The following is a 20,587-nucleotide window of genomic DNA, read 5'->3' as shown; positions in this document are numbered from 1 at the left end:
TGAATCACTTAACAATTGATTGGTGGCAAGAAAGATCATAAAATGGGGTAAAAGTCACTTAACAGCTAGCTGCCTCACTTAGCAACAGAAATTTTGGGCTCAACTGGGACTGTAAGTCGAGGATTACTTGTATTACAGCCATGACATAACTAATAAGCTATTATATTGTAGGGAGGGCAGAAGTCATATATCTGCAGATTTGCCTGGGATAGAACCACAACAATTTCTTTGTATGTATAAATACGTATCTGCAGTACCTTGAGTATGAGTTGCTTCTGTAATATTATAAACAGTGGAATGTAGGTACAACGAATGTATGTTGCCCTTAATTTTGCTAATTTTGAATTCTGGTTTTTTTTTTACCAAGAGTGAAAAAACACAAATGTGTTTGATTGTTCTCATCAAATTAACAGCAGTTTGTTCAATTTGGACCAACACCTTTTTAAGATTCTTAGTTGCAACTATTGTTCAGTTCCAGGTTTGTCTAGCAAATATTAAGCAACACTCTCTCTACTATAATATTTTGCAATATTAAAAAATGGAAAAAATAAATATTACTAAAGCAAACAAAGAAATAACATGTGACTGTTGTTCAGAATAGACGTTTATGCAAAAACCCAAATACAATTTTTTATAATATCCTTCTAAACAACGCCATTATTATTATTTTTTTAAAAGGCTTTAATGCTTAACTTCAATATGCAACTTACATAGCAGCAATGGCTTTCTGTGAGAAATTGATGTCATGCAGTTTCACTTGGAATGGATAAAAAAGCAATTGATTACAATTCATGCTTAAAAGACATTTAGGCAAGTTTTTCAATAAAAATGGGTTTCTTCAGCAACTGGTTTGATCAGTTTCGGAATGCAATATTTTCATGAGCAAAATGTTTTGCACCCTCTGTTCTTTGCCACAAGTTTTTTTTCTTTTTTCTTTTTGCTATTTGCTACTTTAGAATTGAGGGTCTAAACTGAGTTACTGCTGTGGCAATTACCATTACTAGGAGCTAAATTTGACCTTGGTATTGGCATCAACTGGCTAATCTTCCACACTGTGAAGGCATTATTTGTGAGTACTTTGTACATAAGGGGAAATACTTTTTTATTCATTCTGCAGAAGTTTTGAATAAAACATGCGTGCATATTTAGAAATTCTACTGAATGTGCCTAGAAATATGGCAGCAGTGGGAACCATCCAGCTTTTCTCTTTATGTATTATTTCTATTTAACTGGTATAAAATTTGCACTTTTTTGTGGGTTAAGTCTGATTCCTGCTCAGGTTATCAAATTAGGATTCTTTTGCCATGGATTTATAGACCACATAAACTTTCTTTATGTGTTTACATGGCTGAATAATGAATTTTTATATTCTGGATTTGATATTTCCAGGAAGATGGATCACCAATGAAAGTTTAACTATCTTCCTATGGCAGTAGGATAGATGAAAGTAAAATAAAAATATTGGGAAACAGCAGAGGCAGATAATTAATGTCTATATTCCAGCCAAGAAAACTATATGATTTTTTAAAAACAAAGTTTCCAGAAATTGAGCTTGACAAAGAAAATGTTACTTTCAGAGGTAAACTTAAATGTAACTCAGTGATCATTGATAACTGGTGATTCAGTCACTCAAACTAGTCTCTTCACTTCTGTTCTTTTGAGCAGGATTATAAACACAAAGACAAAATTACCTAAAACACATTTCTGGAATTGATTAGCACTTATTCTAAACAGACATAGTCAATCCAGCCATTTTGTCTCTTTTTTATAACAATAATAGGATGGTGTTTGTTTCTGTCTATGCAAACTGTCAGCAAAAATAGCATTTATATCCAAAACTGGCTTAATTGGAAGTACAATTAAAAACCTAAACTAATAGATTAACTTGTTTCTTGTTTCTTTTTTGCCCACCGGTAGTATTAAATTCTGAAAGGTTTTGCCCATGATGGACAAAGTTGATTAATGCAATATATCTGTTCTTATTATAGCATGTATACATAAATTTGCAGAGGAAACTGTCACTAAACTGTCAATAAATCCAACCCATGTGGTTGGCAGAAAACATAGCAAGACAGATGAAATAATTGGATGTAATTGGTATACCAAATTCACTTGCAGGCACAGGCAAAAAAGAAACTTATTTACCAATCTTAATTGAAAATAAGGTAGAAGTTACATTATTTATTATTTATTCCATTTTATTTATTTTACTCAATTTGAATGTCGTCCAACTCCAGCTGACTCTTTAAGTCATATTTAGAAGTATCCACAGTTGTCTTTTTCTTTCATCTTAGGATAAACACTTAGGATAAACAGCAATTTATCCACTGTTTTCTATGAACAGTTTTGGAATATGTGTAGAGATATTAATGGAGAAACATTTTGACCCATTTCCCTACATATGTCCAATTTCTGGTTTGTACAAAGCATGTCTCAAAATGAGTACTGTACATTAACTGCAGTTCTGCAGTATAATCTTAGCTGTCATTTGTTGTCCATTGCATTTGTTTAAATTATTAGAATGACAATGGATGACAGAAATAGATGGTCGTCAGTGCTAATTCCTTATTTTTAATTATTTCTCTCAAAGGAATCTATGTATTGTGTGCCAATGACTATGGCTTACTCATACTGGCAGCATAAAAGAAAAGAAAAATATTTTTTTTGAATTATTGAAATCTAACATTTTTATGTCATTGATAATATTTTTAGAGAATGAGTTTCTATGCACTTGGAAATGTGTAAATATTGGTGAATAAATTTAGCTTAGCATCGCATGAGTCAGGGATAATTAGAATATATAATCTCATAAACTTCAAGTACTATATGGGGCCGAGGTGCTCCACATGGGTTACTAATAATTAGATGTTCACATTATCTTTTTTTCACAGTTGAGAAGCTGTGAAAGTCATAGGGACCAGTAATTGGTAATAAAAGATTTACTCACTTGAAGGCCAAACTGGGCTATGCACAGCCAAACTCCAAATGGCCAAGGTTACAACCCATATAGCTATTTAAGTTTTCATATAATTACTTAAGTATTTATTAACTTATTTTTATTTTATATTTTATTTCATTATTATTTTTTTGCATAATGCAAAAAAATCTGTCTTTTTTTTAAAAAATGAAATAATACTCTCGACTGATGAAAATATACTACATTTGGGTTGAAGAGGACATAATCTTTAAAAAATTCTCATCTTAGTAAAAATACCTGCGGTTTAGGGAAAAGGTTAAATGAGTGAAGGGGTCCATGGGCTGAAAAGTTGCAGGTCATTTAAGAAGGCTGAAGCAAGAACAGGTTAGGAGATAGAATGGGAATATTTGTCGATGGAAAATATGAGTTGCCTTAGACTAGGGGCTTTCAAATATTTTCAAGCTATGAAAGCTGTTAGTTTTACAAAAAAAATATCTCAGAAACCCTGATCAGGTACAGTGACATAAAACTTTTCTTTGCTCTTATTGGCTACCCATGTGGGAGCACCTGTGTCCCATATAGTATTTGAAGGCTAAGAGATTATATTTTCCTATTATTGCTGACTCATGTTATGCTAGTAAAATTCATTCCCCAATATTTACATGTTTCCAGGTACATGGAAACTCATTTACTAAACTAAACATTGTCAGGAATGGTGGGATTCAAAATTTTTACTACCAGTTCTGTGGGCATCGCTTATTTGGTGGGTGTGGCTTGATGGTCATGTGACTGTACGGGCATGGCTTGGTGGTCATGTGATTGTGTGGGCATGCTTGGTAGTCATGTGACTGTGTGGGCGTGGCCAACTCAATGTCACTCATGGCAAGGGGTGCCTCTCCTGGTCCTCCCCTCCCAGCCATTCCTTGTCACACCCAGCCTCAAGGTATCTATAGTTCTATAAAAATATTGTTCACTTTTTTTTACTTTATTATCTACATACGACAGATATACTTTCATGGATCACTGAAAGGAGAAAATGGCTCACATGCTTTGTCCAAGAGCGTGATAGGCAACAGGCTTTTAAGGGGCTGCCAGAAAGAGGGGGGCAATGTATTTTCCAAAGCACCAGAAGGCAAACAAGAAGAAATGGATAGAAACTGAACAAACAGAGAAGCAACCTGAAACTAAGGAGAAACTTCCTGACAGTGAGAACAATTAACTAGTGGAACTGCCTGTCTCCAGAAGTTCTGGGTGCTCAATCACTGGAAGTTTTTAAGAGAAGACTGGACAGCCATTTCTCTGAAATGCTATAGGGTTCCCCCCCCACACACACAAGGTCCTTTTTAAGTGTTATTGTTATTCTGACACCTTTCCCAGGACCTCTACTGAGAGTTTGGCATCCTCAGTTTTCCTGCCTGAGCAGGGGTTTGGACTAGAAGACCTCCAAAGTCCCTTTCAATTCTGTTAAACACACATGTGTTTATGCTCTGGACTATAGACATTGAATGCATGTATTGTAAACTGGGCAGGGAGGAAGGAAAGCCCCAGCCCACCCGGGCGAGCAGGTTTCTTGCACCTCTGTGGCTGCTCATTGCACTGCGGCCACCACATGGTAGGAGAGACCTGGAGACCACGAGGAGGCTTAGTCAGCTGGGAAAGGCAAGGTCCCAGGAATGGTGAGGGAGGCCAGGCAAGGTCCTGGAAATGATGAGGGAGCCCAGGCAAGGTTCCGGGAATAGTGGGGAGGGGGTCCTAGCATGACTCACAGGCTTATTTATGAGCAGTCAGATCAGGGCTTCTCAGTTGGGCGTAGGCACCATGTGGGAAGATAGGTTAAAGGCAAGCCACAAGAACCCAGTGTGCTGCATAGGGGAGGAGTGACTAGGTGGGGCGAGCGTCAGGCAGGCAAGGTGAGCGAGCATCGGGCGGGCAGGGCAAGGGAGTGAGTAGTGACCGGGTTAGGGCATGGCCAGCCAGAAGTTAGTACTGGTTCGGCGACCCACGCCAAATTCTTGCTACCAGTTCACCTGAACCGGTGAGAACTGGCTGAATACCACCACTGATTGTCAGTGACATAAAAACATGTTAGACTTATGGAATTTCTTATTAAGTTCTCACAAAAACCCTAGAATCTCAAGCAATACATTTTCTGCATTAGAAATCCTGCTGGGATGTAGATGTAGTCCCGGCTATACGTTTTGATGACCCGAGGGCCTGTGTATTTCATGTGATATTAGATTTACAGAAGGCAAAGCAATGGCTCTCATCCATACTAAACACCAATTTGCCCTTCAGTATGACAACCAGTTCAAGAGACATTTTATGGGTTTGCAGACAGTTGGGATTTTGTTCTGGCAATAATTAACATTAGTTATACTTTAACAATTGACTTAGGATTCTTTTTTCTTTCCTTTTCATCAGGAAAATCCATATGGAAAAATTAATGCATTGATGAACAAGTAAAAAGGGGAGGAGCCCTTTTATACTGCTTATTTTAATGGTGATGAAAAGATAGAAGATTTAATATGTTATGAGACAGCTAATAGGTAGTTACCCCATTTAGTGTCAAAATGACAAGTTGCAGATTTAGTTAGAGACATAGTTTTTGCTATTATTAGTCTAAGTGTATAGTGTTTGACAGACTATGATTTGCTCAGATCAGTAATGTTTGAGGAAGCTTTTAAAAAAGAAGATATAAAAATGTTTTTCTCACAATCTTTCTGAGTGTTAGTCTTGCCAGTGTTGAGTAGGCTAAACTGAAAGACGCAACCCTTATGTAAGAAAGAGCATATTCAACTGAGATATATAGTTTCACTACTTTTTTAAAAAATATCATATTGGTATCAAGATGAATGTGAAACAGCTCTCAAGGCAAAACTATAGCAATTGTCTTCCAATAATGGACAGCTCTTGTGACTATTAAAGAAGGATAGATCACTTTGTCACCAAAGCTATTGGGAATAATAACATAGCTGAGAGGTAGGTATTTGAGTCCCATTTTGCAAGGAGCACTCCAATTGCAGTTACTTCTATGAACCTACAGTCATTTGGATTATTTCTTTGAGAAATATAAATCGTTAGTACTTTTATGGGTGAACTCAATAACAAAAATTTGGGTTTAGGGCAGGAAGTAGCTGAAATCCAGTTTGTAATTTAAGACTTTTCATGTTTAAAATGAAATTTTAATCAGAATAGAGCTGGAAGGGACCATGGAAGTCTTCTCGTCCAATCCCCTGCTCTAGCAGGGTATTTTACTTAAGTTACTCAATGCTGTTTCTTGAACAGTGTGGTGCTGAAAAGAATTGCTTTTTTCCCAAGTGTTTTGTTGTTTTCAAAACTTGATTTTTTCGTACTGAGTTTTTCTCAGTTAAAATATGCTGTGATTGATAGGTGCTTGCTTTTAACCTCAGTGTTAAGTGGATCACGAAATTTTAGTTGTCATATCATTTCAACATATTTTTCTGTTAAAACTTTTAGTAATCTTATGCATGACAAAAGAGACCTACAGTTAGTTTGCACCAATTGAAATTAATTTAATCCAAAACTTCCTATGAGCAAAATTCCTTTCATGGGTTGCTTCCAATGGGGAAAAAAGAGGAAGTCAAGTTTTGTTGATTCTCCTTTATTCTAGCAATTTACTGTGCTCCCTCAATAATTGCTCTAGATAGTTGGAAATCTTCTGGAGCAGTGTCAGAGATGGTTCTGGGAACTGCCAAGGGAAAGGAGATGCTTCTGCTGGATGCTAGTATCTTGTATGGATTGAAGAGAATCTTCACAACATACCTCAAATTGTTCCATTTGCATAGATATGTTCATTTCTGATTATGTAATGTCGGCCCCACTAATATACTTAACCAGAGGTCTTCAAGCTCAGCAACCTTAAGACTTGTGGACTTCAACTCCCAGAATTCTCCAGACAGCATAGTATAGCTGGCTGGAGAATTCTGGAGTTGAAGTCCACAAGTCTTAAAGTTGCCAAGTTTGGGGACCCCTGGACTAGACGAAGGAATCAACTCCAGAGGAAGGCTAAAACTACCTTTATTGAGATTAGCTATAATAAAAAAAGCTTGAAAGCCTGATTTTGATGTACTCCTTCTTTATAGTTCAGTGAATTAGAGAGACATCTGTCTGAGCCATTTCTGAATGTTCTCTCAATCTGGACTTTAAAAATGCTTCATCTACTTTTTCTTACCAACAGATCCTGCATATCTCCTTCAAGGTCATCTTTACTCTGTACATGCAATCCTGACGTATATAGAAATATTTTAGAGCACTGTGTTCTTCTGAAAAGTGGCATCCCACACAGTTGCCTAAGTAAGGTTAATTTATTACAGATTGTGTTGGAAAAACATTTATAGGATGGAGGCATGCAATATTTCTAATACAAAGGCTGTAACAATGGTGAAGTGATGTAACTAGCATCTGTGTAGGAGGGTGAAATTGGCAATAGGAATACTTATGTGGAATGGAAAGGAAGTAGACACCAAGGAGGTTGGAAAGACAAAGTATGGGTAGCCAGTGACTGAAAAAAGGAGCCAAAAGAAAGTGCTAGGAAAAAGAAAGGATATGAAGAATGCTTTTTGAAGGAAAGAGTCTGAGATGAGGGAAGGTGAGGTTCTTTGTATTTCAAAGACTGGACACACAACAAGGTAGCAGATCTATATGCATGGTCTAATTGCACAACACATCATCCCCATCAACAGCCTGTTGTTCTGTTAATTCCCACCTTCTAGGCACTACAAGTTAATGTTGCTACATAAATGCATCTTTAATACTTATGTCCAGTCGTTTAACAATCAGGCAAAACAAAAGTCTCAACATCTATTGATTGGCAATTTCTATTCACTGGATGCAATACTGTAGAAGACCATTACGACATATTTTTACTTGAAGTCAAAAGAGTCATCAAACTATGTGTACCAATAACAACTCCCAAAACCAGAAAAAACAAATTACCCATAACAATAAGGAAGCTTCAATCCAAAAAGAAATCACTTTGGCGGAAAAACAAATCTGGTCACATTGCCAACTTCAAAAGCTGATACAAAAATTTATGCCACCAGATAAAGACTGAATGCACCAATTATCACATTAAACAAGAGGAAAACCTTCTATGCACCAATTCCACCTGCGCTTTCCACAATTTTGTAAACAACAAACTAAAAGACTCAGGGTCCATCCCACCCCCGAAAGGACCTAATGGTAAATACTGCAATGACAACACCACTAAAGCCAACAACTATAACACATTCTTTGGCTCAGTATTTGTAAATAGCAATGGATCATGCCCAGTATTTCCTAGTCGAACCACAGACAACTACAATGATCTAATACATAACAATTTTTCAGAAGACAATGTTGAAAAAGCACTACACAATCTAAAACCATCTCTATCTATTGGACCGGATGGAATACGTGCCTACTTCTTAAAAAAGCTATCCACTGCCGTAGCTGAACCTCTAAGCATAATCTTTGAAAAAATTTTCAGGACCAGCTCCTTGCCAAAACTATGGTCACAAGCCACGGTCATCCCCATCTTCAAAAAGGGAGACCCCAGCCTAGTTGAAAATTACAGACCAATCTCTTTATGCTGCGTCACATGTAAAGTCATGGAATCAATTATTAACCAATCCATCATCCTCCACTTAGAGACAAACAACCTACTGCCTAATAAACAATTTGGTTTCAGAAAAAAACTATCCTGTAATCTGCAACTCTTACACTGCAAAAACATATGGACTACACAACTCGATCAGGGCAAAGCAATAGACGCAATCTACATAGACTTCTGTAAAGTCTTTGATTCAGTGGTACACAACAAACTACTCCTAAAACTAAAATCTTATGGTATCTCTGGACACCTGCATAACTGGATAGAAGCATTCCTGTCAAACAGACAACAAATGGTCAAAATTGGGAGCCTATCAAATTCTGTACATGTCAACAGTGGTGTTCCCCAAGGCAGTGTTCTAGGACCAACTCTTTTCATACTCTACATAAATGACCCCTGTGATCATATTAAGAGCAACTGTGTTCTCTTCACTGATGATTTAAAGCTATTCAACAGTTTCTTCCCCAAACCCCAAAAACTTTAACCTTAGACTGTCTACTATTGATCTCACCCCTTTCCTAAGAGGTCTGTGGGGGGCATGCATAAGCGCACCAACGTGCCTAATATCCCTGTCCTATTGTTTCTTTTATTTTTATTTTTTTTCCTTATATGTATCCATGTATTTTTTTACTTATACCTATTATCTTGTAAGCAATTGGCAAACCAAATAAATAAATCTATAAATCTTTGGCTCCTTCCAAAAATTCTTGCACTAGTTGGGATGAGTTGCTGCCTCAGTTTTGTTGCTCTTTTTCTGACATGGATACTTGTAAATAAACTTGTGAGTGAGTGAGTGAGTGAATGAAACCATCTTTCAAGTTGGGCTGTAAGTCATCTGTCTGGGGCTATAAGCTTTTCCAGCCTTTTAAGGGAAAGCATGAGCTGTGCTTGGGGAAGTGGGGTGGGAAGAATTTCTGCTTGGCTGCAGTTGCTTTTCCTATGTGCAGACAATCATCCCAGCTTCATTTCCTCATAGGGAGAGGTATGATGTTAGGAAAACAAATGGATGTAAGCAAAATATAATAAAGGACAAAAAGAATATGTAGGAAATAAACAAAAGAAAAAAAGGAAACGAAACGAAAAGAAAGTCCAAACTCAAAAGTCCAAACTCAAGATTTTATTCTCTGAGTGAGCGCATGAGATGGTGGGGATGGAATCTCAATGTAGAGAATTTAGCTCCTTGTATTCTTCATTTACAAACATCCAGAAAACCCTTGCTCTCAAAATTCCACATCTGTTGACTTTTAACAGATAGAAGTGCTTCCTGGATGATAATAGAGGAAAGATAGTTAATGAGTTATTTTCCCCACATGGAGCCAAGACAACCATGTACAGAAAATGGAGCAGAAAAAGCTGGATAAAGCACAATGGAAAATGAGGATATTGCTTGATTGTAAGCAAATTTGTTCTGTGCCCTTGTTGGTCAACAATGTTTGAAGACAAATCAGTAAACCTAATGGTATATCTTTTTATCAGAGAGGGAATAGAAACAAGGGTGGGATTCTACCAGTTTGCACCTATTCCCTAGAACCGGTTGTTAACATTCTAAGCAGTTCGGAGAACCGGTTGTTAGAAGAAATTACCGGCCTAATCCTGTAAGGAAGGCAGGAAGAAAACATTCTGGTGTTGCTTACAGAAACTGCCTCTCTGTTAACCCTTATTACATTCTTGGCAGGACTAGACTTCCTGTCTCAGGAATGTCTCTGGAGTTTCTTTCCCCTCCTTTGCTGGTATTTTGCTTGTGTGGAGTAGCCATTCAAACTTACAATAGCACTGAAAAAAGTGACTTATGACTGTTTTTCACACTTACAACTGTTGCAGCATCCCCACAGTTTTGAGAGGCCAGGTGAGGAGATGTGTGCCTCGATGTGAGTGATATTGAGTTGGCCATGCCCAGCCAATAACATGACCACCAAGCCATGCCTACCAACTAAGCCACACCCACAGAACCAGTTGTTAAAAAATTTGAATCCCACCCCTGAATAGAAAAGGAGAAAGCTTCACAATATGTGTGAAAAAGTTAGGTGATTGTTTGGTTCAAAACATTTCTATTAAAAAGACCCAACAATGTATTTTTGTTCAGTTCCTTCAAATGAATGTAATTTTTACATTAAAGCAAACCTTTAATATTGGACAACTCATCAGAGGAAAGCTATCAAAAGGTTAAAATTGTGTTAATCTTTCTTCTTTCTATTTTAAGGCAAAAGGTACAAATTAACCTGCTGCTAGTGCTGTAACCTCATACACAGACATTGTCTGATAGAGATGAATAAACATGTTAATTTCAGTTTCTATCTGTGTCTTATTTTTTTCCCATATATTTAGATTTTTCCTGTCTGACTTAGTTTCTGATTTAGTTTTGGTTTTGAAATTTGCATCAGAATTGTATTGTTTTTAACCCATCAAAACAGCTGACATTATTTGGAAACAAAGTCTTTCTTTTATAAGACTGAATAATTCATCTATTCCCCTTAAATAAAATTATCGTTTGGTTTGGGGCTGAGCAAGAGTAAACGTAGGTAGTTTTGCTTACATGTTTACTTGATTAAATTTTTATAATTAATTAACTTACTAGAATACACTATTATTATTTTCATGAACATGACTATTCATGAAGAATATTCATGGGAAATATACAACTACATTTCAGGAAAATAAACATATTGGAGGGCTAGTGACTTTGGATCACTAATACAGGATGTGCCTGGGTGGATTAGCTTAATTGTTTTTTGCCATTCTTAAGGTAAAAATGGAATAGAAAAGCTACTATTTTAAAAAATATAAACTATTGCACTATTTCATAAAGCTTAAAACTCTCTTAGCTTAAAGCAGTTATCTGACCAAACATTTATCTATCTCTAACCATGACTAAACCAATGCAAAAAAACTCTGGAAACAAATAAGTACACAATTGTGGCAAATTTTGTTTAATAGAATGTTAATGTATTCCATACTGTGTCAAAACTTGTTTTTTAAAGGCTACTTTATTTTAAAATTATTCATAAGCAGTCATTTTGTATTCTGTTACTAACATAATGCAGTCTCAGAAAAATAATTATTGATTTAACATAGTGTTGTCAATTGCTAGGAGTTGTATTCTTATTATTCTTTAAATCCAATTAAAAATAAGATAAATAAACTATGGGCTGTTTTATTAAAAGATAAAGTTAATTTAGGCAATGTAACTATTGTATCTTAATTTATTGTTTCTAAAGAAATATACTAATTGTTTTTAAGATAATTGCTATAAACTGAAAATATAATGCATTCACTATCCAAATGTTCAAGCAATATATTATTAGAAACATTATTCATTATATATTTTATTTTTCAAATAGATAAAACATTTTATTGCTTCCTATTTGAGTTGTCCTTTAATTTGAAAATGTCAAAATGTTGATAATGTCAGCCTTTTTATTTTCAAGTATGATACACATTATTTTCAAGAATTTTGGTCACATGTAAATGAGATCTATAACATCTAAGCAATTAAATTTGGCTAATTCCTAATCACTTTTGTGTCTTGCTTCGGTTGAAATTATTTAGAGTCAAGGGCTATTTTTCATCTTGCCTTATTTCAAGGCTGAATACAAAAAGAAAACAGAAAATATTTTGCAATTCTATTTAAAACATGTTTTCCAAATCAGTCTACCATATTTACAACTGACATTAACATTTATTTATATTTATGTTCCCATTTCTCCTAAAACATGGAATGTTTGGCAAATAATTTAGCTTAATATGTATTTTTTTCACATAGTTTTCTTTAATATACTAATTTTTATGTTTTACTTTGAAAGAACTGTGTTATAAAGATTAAGAATTGGCAAAATTATGACTTTCTAATTCACAATGAATTCATATTTATTTATTTTATTTTTATTTATTTGATTTGTCAATCGCTTACAAGATAATAGGTATAAGTATAAACATAGTTATGAATACATGAAATGGATACATATAAGAAAAATAAAAAGAAACAATAGGACAGAGACAATAGGCACATTGGTGTGCTTATGCACGCCCCCTACAGACCTCTTAGGAAACGGGTAAGGTCAATAGTAGACAGTCTAAGATTAAAGTTTTGGGGGTTTGGGAAAGAAACCACAGAGTCAGGTGGAGTATTCCAGGCATTGACCATTCTGTTGCTGAAGTCGTATTTCCTGCAATCAAGTTTGGTGTGGTTAACCTTGAGTTTGTATCTATTGTTTGCTCTTGTGTTGTTATGGTTGAAGCTGAAGTATTCACTGACAGGTAGGACATTGCAACGTATGATTTTATATACTATACTTAGATCTGACCGAAGGCAGCGTAGTTTTAGGTTTTCTAGGTCTAGAATTTCAAGTTTGGTGGCATAAGGTATTCTGCAACGAGTAGAGGAATGGAGAACTCTTCTTGTGAAATATTTCTGGACTTTCTCAACTGTGTTAATATCAGATACATAATGTGGGTTCCAGACTGATGAGCTGTATTTGAGTATTGGTTTCGCAAATGTTTTGTATGCTCTAGTTAGTAGTGTAATATTACCAGAGAAAAAGCTATGTAAGATTAGGTTAACAACTCTTAACGCCTTTTTGGCTATGTAGTTACAGTGAGCTGTAGCACTTAGATCATTAGAGATGAGTACTCCAAGATCCTTGACAGAGTTTGCATCATCAGCAAGGTCTTGACTATTCAGTCTATATTTTATTTTCTGATTTTTTTTTGCCAATATGTAAGAAAGAGCATTTATTTGTTGAGATTTGAAGTTGCCATTTATTTGACCATTCTGATACACAATCAAGGTCTTTTTGAAGGGTAGCAGTATTGTCTGTGTTGTTGAATAGCTTTAAATCATCAGTGAAGAGAACGCAGTTGCTCTTAATATGATCACAGGGATCATTTATGTAGAGTATGAAAAGAGTTGGTCCTAGAACACTGCCTTGGGGAACACCACTGTTGACATGTACAGAATTTGATAGGACGCTCCCAATTTTGACCATTTGTTGTCTGTTTGACAGGAATGCTTCTATCCAGTTATGCAGGTGTCCAGAGATACCATAAGATTTTAGTTTTAGGAGTAGTTTGTTGTGTACCACTGAATCAAAGGCTTTACAGAAGTCTATATAGATTGCATCTATTGCTTTGCCCTGATTGAGTTGTGTAGTCCATATGTTTTTGCAGTGTAAGAGTTGCAGATTACAGGATAGTTTTTTTCTGAAACCAAATTGTTTATTAGGCAGTAGGTTGTTTGTCTCTAAGTGGAGGATGATGGATTGGTTAATAATTGATTCCATGACTTTACATGTGACGCAGCATAAAGAGATTAGTCTGTAATTTTCAACTAGGCTGGGGTCTCCCTTTTTGAAGATGGGGATGACCATGGCTTATGACCATAGTTTTGGCAAGGAGCTGGTCCTGAAAGATTTTTCAAAGATTATGCTTAGAGGTGCATAAAGTTATCAGAAATGAACATTGACATGTTTCGATAGAAAAATGGAAGATCCACCAAAATGACCATTTAAAAAGTGGCAGGTGATAAGATTGATCATAGACTAGTATCAAGAAAGAGATCATGGACATAACTACTATTTTATTATATTTTAATATATTGCCACATTAAAATAGTGAATAGACAATTTAACAAATGTCTAAAAGTTATTGGGATCAGCTGAGTTGCATTCAAACTCTGTAAGGCAATGATCTTTCCTTTATGTCAAGCATTATATCATCATTATGTGATATAAACAATATATTTTATGAACCAAATGTAAGCCACTGATAAGAAAAACAGCCCATGGGAGCATCATGACATACTTAATTTGCCAGATCGTGTTTTTAAATACATTTTAAAACTGATAAGAAAACTAGTTACATTATGTGAAGGGCTAACTCTAGGGGAGACTCTAATGCTGGGAAAAGTGTGGGGGGGGAGAGGATAATAACAGCAAGGTGGATACACTCAGTTATAGAGGTGATAAGCACACTGTGGAAGAGCTAAAAAATCTGGTTAGTGACATATTGTCATGGAGAAAATGTATATATGTAGTAGCTAAGAGTTGACAAAGATTTGGTGGCATATAACTTTTGAAAGACATTGTAACTTGAAATCTCTTAAGAATCCTAGTGAACATATCTTGCAATATTTGGGTCATTTTAAATTTTTTAAAATTAATTTCTATTTTGATTCTTCCATAATGGTCAATATCTTCAGGAACACTTCCTTCACTACATTCTCTCAAATTCTCTATATTCTCTCATCGGATTGCTCAAATATAACATTGGACCAGTCTTACATTTTTATGAAGATTGGCTACTATGAAACTCTGTCTTGTCTCTTTTGTTGTGACTGCCAGGCAATAATTGTTATGATAAACATTGTGATAAATCTGCAATACTTAAGTTGCACAAGGGGAAGCTATTGCTACATAAGTAGAAACCAGGTTGTATACAATAATATCATGACTAGATCAACAGATCTGTTGCAGAAATCCTGAGAACATTCCCCCCCCCCCCCCTGAAATTTCACTTGCAAGTCTGGTTTTGGAGCTATTTATTATATAAATGTAACGCTTTACTTAATTCATCATGAATTATGTCTTGCACTGTTTTGCATTGTAACTGAAAACTAAAATTTTATCAGGCGATAAAGTACTGTGATATTAAATAGGACACACATGGAAAAATAATCTGAAGAATACTAGTTCTTGTTTCAATCAATGTTCAATGGTGATTTCAAAGATTCTGCTATTAAAATGAGATATGATATCAATCAAATTGTTATTATGGTCATAGACCAGCATAGTGATATGGTGTTTCCTTTTTATTTTATTTTTTAAAAATAATTTTAGTGAACATTTTTCAAGAGTTTAAAAACATAAATACACTCTTTACAATGTTACAGCATTGCAGATATTGATATACATCACAAATATATTACTAATCTTTACTTTTTTGTGTGTTTCCTTTTTAGATGAATATATGTGTATATATATTATATGTATCTATGTGTGTACTTGTTTCATATGAGTTAGATATCTTAACACCAATAAATGCTACGTGGAAATAGATGTTCTTCATTATCTGTTGTAGCCCATCTGCATTTGAAATTATTCAAGGTTACCAAAAGAACATGTTTAATAATTAATATTAATATGCTACTTTTTTTGACTGATTACTATGTTACAAATCATACGTTGTAAATCAAGTCAACCAATTAATTGAAATCACACTTTATGATTACATTTGTTAAAAATATTTTATTTTTTCCTCTTCTAATAAGAGATTATCATAGTCAAAACTGATGACAACAAACCATATGTATATGATTTGTATACTTGGCAAGCAGATCTACATATAGAGCTGGAAGGACTAAGTTACCACTCAGTGTATTTATTTGTTTATGAGCTATGCCACAAAGTACATAATTTGGTTTCACATAACAATAAGGCCTGTGATTCTGAATCCCAAAGTACTGCTAAAGAAACTGTAGTAAAATCATATTTCTTTATTTAGGTATCACGATCAACAAGACGTTACTAGCAACTTCCTTGGAGCAATGTGGTTGATTTCAATAACTTTTCTCTCCATTGGATATGGAGATATGGTACCTAATACTTACTGTGGGAAAGGAGTTTGCTTGCTTACTGGAATAATGGTGAGTGCTTCTGGCTTTAATATTTATATGATTTGTGAGTTTGAATCATTTTCAGAATGTCTGCAACAATGACTTTAAAACAGAAATTATCCACAAAAAAACGGTTATGAAGCTTTCAGTTAATTCTAAGATAAAAAGATGACTTGCTAATATATAACCTAAACTGATATTGTACTTTTGAGTTGGTAGGTATAAGACTGCTATAAAATATATAATATTTTATAAATAAACAATACAATATATAAACTATGCTGCATCAAGCAACTAATTCTTTTTGAATTTTATTTTAAACTATGGGCTTATTTTCCTCCTTCCTTGTTTCCCTCTTAGATTTATGTAAGAGAAGATGACAAATTAATATTCTAAGAGAGGTATTAAGTATAGCTGTTATATGCTATCTAATTAATGCAAGCGGCTTTTGATCCTGAGATTCATTGGAGGTCAACATAGGGATTTAATTCCTAGTTTTCAAAAAATTCAGGCCATTTAATTAGCTAGACTGATGGTCATTCTGTGAATCAAGATTCTCAAACATTACGTTTATCATATTAGCTACTACCACCTACATTGCTTGTTCTTGTGTCACTGGGAAATATGTATAAACAATTAATTTCCCTGTATTAATTCACCTGTTATTATTATTGTGTAATACATACTAATCAAATACATAACTACTATGCACAGTAACAATGATAAAGGCAGATGCAACCAAAAGAAAGGATTGAATATATGATTGTAATAATACCATTACATATAAGCGGGTGATATTTCTGTGGCTTGAAACTGGACTTGAGGGGCAGGGAAAGGCAGCTTTAAATAGGACCCTTATTGTTGTAATTTATATTAAACTTTTCCTCAGACTGGCATGACTAAAAATGACTTGAATTAAAGGTAGGAATGAAACCAAAAGTTTCACAGTCAGAATAAAAACAATTAGACAATGAAACATAGTTAAACTTCCTTCAAAGAGGAGAAAAAAATCATGTTGCAGAATGATATGTCATCACATGAGCTATCAAATTGTCAGAAAATAATCTTTGGTTGATACCTGCAATCTTCCAGACCAAGATCAGATTTGAATGCAACATCTTAATATGTCCTGAGTCTTAATAATTGAATCTGGAAACAAAAAATTGGACCTGTTTTTTTAATCTTTTTTAAAATATTCAACCTTAAGTCCTATTCCAGCTCATTAGGATTCTATTCCAGCTCATTAGGATTCTCTATCTGCTAAGACTCCTTGGCAGACAGATAGTATGGATACAAAATGTGGACTACCCTTGATAAGCTTTGGAGGGATCTTCTATCTTTTTTTCTTTGCTTTTCTTATATTCTAAGCCTGCAGGAACAATCTTAAAACAAAATCTTTCTGTGTTTCATAGTGCTTATATAATGCTGTAGCTACAGTAGTATGTAATATTATTATTATTATATGCACTACAGTATGAAATCAGAGATGCCAGTTCTTTTTCTGGTATTGGTCTTCATAAACTGAGTTCTTCCCAAGCATCTAGGATGTTGTAAAGTAAAGCACATGTGTAATACATGTGCAGATCCAAACACTGTGGCTTTTTGTCAGTGACAGATGGAAATTTTGTCAATGCATATATTTTCTAACTGCCATCCAAAATGTTTTGGTATGGCACAGTGTGCCAATAAACACTACTGGTTTATGCCATAATTGTTCAATTTCACTTTTCAGATCTTGATCCTTTATGATCCTCTCCAAATCTTTGTCTTCTATTCTACTGTCCCCTGATATTGCTACATAATTTATCCATACTTTCTTCTTTTCAACCACAGTTATATCTGGTATGTTATGAACCAAGACTTTATCAGCCTATATTTGGAAATCCCACAATTTTTTAACTTGCTCATTGTCAATTCTTCTTTTTCAATTCTTAAATTCCCCCCAATTTTTTATTACTGGCACATGATAATTTTTATAAATGTTCCAGTGAACAAGTGTGTTAAGTTGTTGTTTATAATCAGTTTGTGTGATCTTCTTACATGAGATGAGTATATGATCTACTGTTTCTTCTGTTTCTTTGCACGCATTGCTCTTTGAATCATATAATGATTTTTCCCCCGAATTCTAGTCTTGAATGCATTAGTTCAGATAGCTTGCTCTTGAGCAGCCAAAATTAATCTTTCGGTTTCTTTTTTAAATGTACCATTTGGAAGCCATTGCCAGATTTTTATCTTTATCCACTTCACCCTCATAATTATGTGGTAATTAATCATTTAATGCTTTTCCTTGCCAGCATTCTGTTTATGTTTTTATGAACACCTAATTTTGATGTTCATGTTTTACTTTCTGTACGTTCAGTAAGTTCCAATTTTTAATTTGCAACAATGCTTATTTTGGCTGACTTTTGCATAATCAGCCAATGGATACTTTTCTACTTTGAATAGTTTGTTGGACTTGAAGTAAACCTTTTCCTCCATTTCTTTGGCGCAGGTATAATCAGTATCACTATTGGGGGGGGGTGCATACTGATAGTTTATTTCTTGATTGTTGGTTTGTTATTGATCTTGACATTAATCTATGCTCGTAGATTTTTGGTTGAGAGATGTTTTAGTCTTTTTGTTGCCTTTGTTGCCAATCTACCAAAGTGGTAGACTTGTAGAAATTCTGAATTTGGCTTGATCCAACAAAAATGTAAAAAAAAAAAAAATCAAAACTGAAAATTTGAAAGAAATGAACAAAGGTTCTAAGAATAAGTTAGAAAACTGCAATTTTGTCCCCAGGGAAACTGCAAAGCAATTCTGACATAGTTATGAACTACTTAGCTCTGCCTAACTATTACACAGTGTAGTGGGTCAGGTCTGCTTTAGGAAGGGTGGTGTGTTCATACATGAAAACAAAATACTCCCTAGGAATATTTCTGATTCCTCTTAATTCCCAAAATTAAGAAATAGATAAGTAAAAAACAGAATGGAGTTAAGCAAGACAAGAATTCAACACCAAATCCCAGGATGTACTTTAAAAAATAAGTAAAAACAGACAGATTCCTTGTGTGTACAATCACACTTAGCCAATAAAGAATTTTCCATATTGATATCATTCAACTTTGTATAACAGCAGGAGAGGCTGAACTGGTGCCTGGGCATTTTGTTTGATGCAGTTATTTGTCCCATATGACTTCATGACATCTTCTTAAATCAGTCATCTGAACCAGAGTCTTTCTGATTTATATCCAATCTATTACATCACAGTACTTATCAAACTCTGGTTAATTTCACTGCAGCACTATTGCAATTGGATAGAAAATGTGTGCATAAGGACATTTGGAATTGCCCAATGTCAATAAGAAAGGATGTTTGTTTCATGAAGAAAGAACAGCTGTGTTAACATTGCAGCTAGTTGTACCATAATGGAAAATGAAAGAGAGCAGATTATGTATATAAAGCATTGGCAGAGCTACTGAAAAGAGACACAATTTGTTAAAATATTTTTTTCCGGGATATGCACAGTCTGTGGGAACTAAACAAATGCACTTCTTGGCAGTGCAGATTTAGGTACCATTGGTTTGTTCATGGTTTAAATTTTATTTGAAATTCCTAAATACAATACCTCCCTGCTATTTATTAAAGGAGCCCAGCTTCTTTCAGGCTTCTACATGAACTTGAAAAAGGACATTGGAAAGAATGATGGCTTCTAAAATAAGTGGCCTTAAAATAAATTTAGCACGTTTCTATATAATTAGATTATTAATAGTTTAAATGTCACCATACTACAAAATGTCATTTTCATATAATGAGACCCAATGTCTTTGATGATCAGATCCTAAATAGCTATCTCAAGTTTCTCTTGTTTGAGACTTTCCAAAATCTTATAATTCACATTTAGGGATAGACTCATCTTGATCATTATTGTGCTCATAGAATAATTTAATATAGAATGTATAAGACCAAATTATCCCTGGTAGACAAAAGTAACAATGCATGTGATTTGCATATTAAAGTTCATAGTAAGAATCTTTTCTCTTCTGATCCTCTCAGTTAAGGCACTCAACAGGAAAATATCTGTGTAATGCTATAGCATGTCTATTGATGCCCTTTGTTCAGGCTTTGTAAAAAGTAGCTGCAAAGAAAAATTAAGTCTATTCAAAGAGATCTGACATAGGTTGATTCATATTGCCAGAGTTTACTGTTGTTTTCCTCATAGATATATAATGACTTACTGAAGAATGTCCAGGGTTCCATAAGAAACAAAAATAGCCAGAAAGATCACTTATAAAAGTTGACTTGCAAAATACTGTAGCATAGAAAGTCTTAAAGTTTCTGAGACATCCTAAGCTAACTAAATTTTTGTATGTTGAAACCTGGGACAGCAATTAAGTGGTTTTAAACCAAGATTTTCACTGTGGCAACACTAGGATTATATAGCTCTTCATTTCAAAGAGTGATGACATTTTAG

General features: G+C 34.6%; 1 protein-coding gene across 2 annotated transcripts in view; it reads left to right on the top strand.

Annotated features, from left to right (window-relative positions):
* Positions 1–20,587, top strand: part of KCNN2 (potassium calcium-activated channel subfamily N member 2) — a 72,280-nt gene that overhangs the window by 34,861 nt on the left and 16,832 nt on the right. For both annotated transcript variants that reach the window (XM_026671389.2, XM_087958045.1), the window contains exon 4: positions 16,023–16,164. In XM_026671389.2, coding sequence (XP_026527174.1) covers positions 16,023–16,164 — 142 coding nt within the window. The remainder of the gene's footprint in view (positions 1–16,022; positions 16,165–20,587) is intronic.

Source organism: Notechis scutatus, chromosome 2 (genome assembly GCF_049901735.1).
Source record: "Notechis scutatus isolate UNSWTSFEM ecotype Mainland chromosome 2, rNotScu1.2, whole genome shotgun sequence".
NCBI lineage: Eukaryota > Metazoa > Chordata > Lepidosauria > Squamata > Elapidae > Notechis > Notechis scutatus.
The sequence above is the reverse complement of the archived record's forward strand: the minus strand, read 5'-3'. Positions and strand labels throughout refer to the sequence as shown.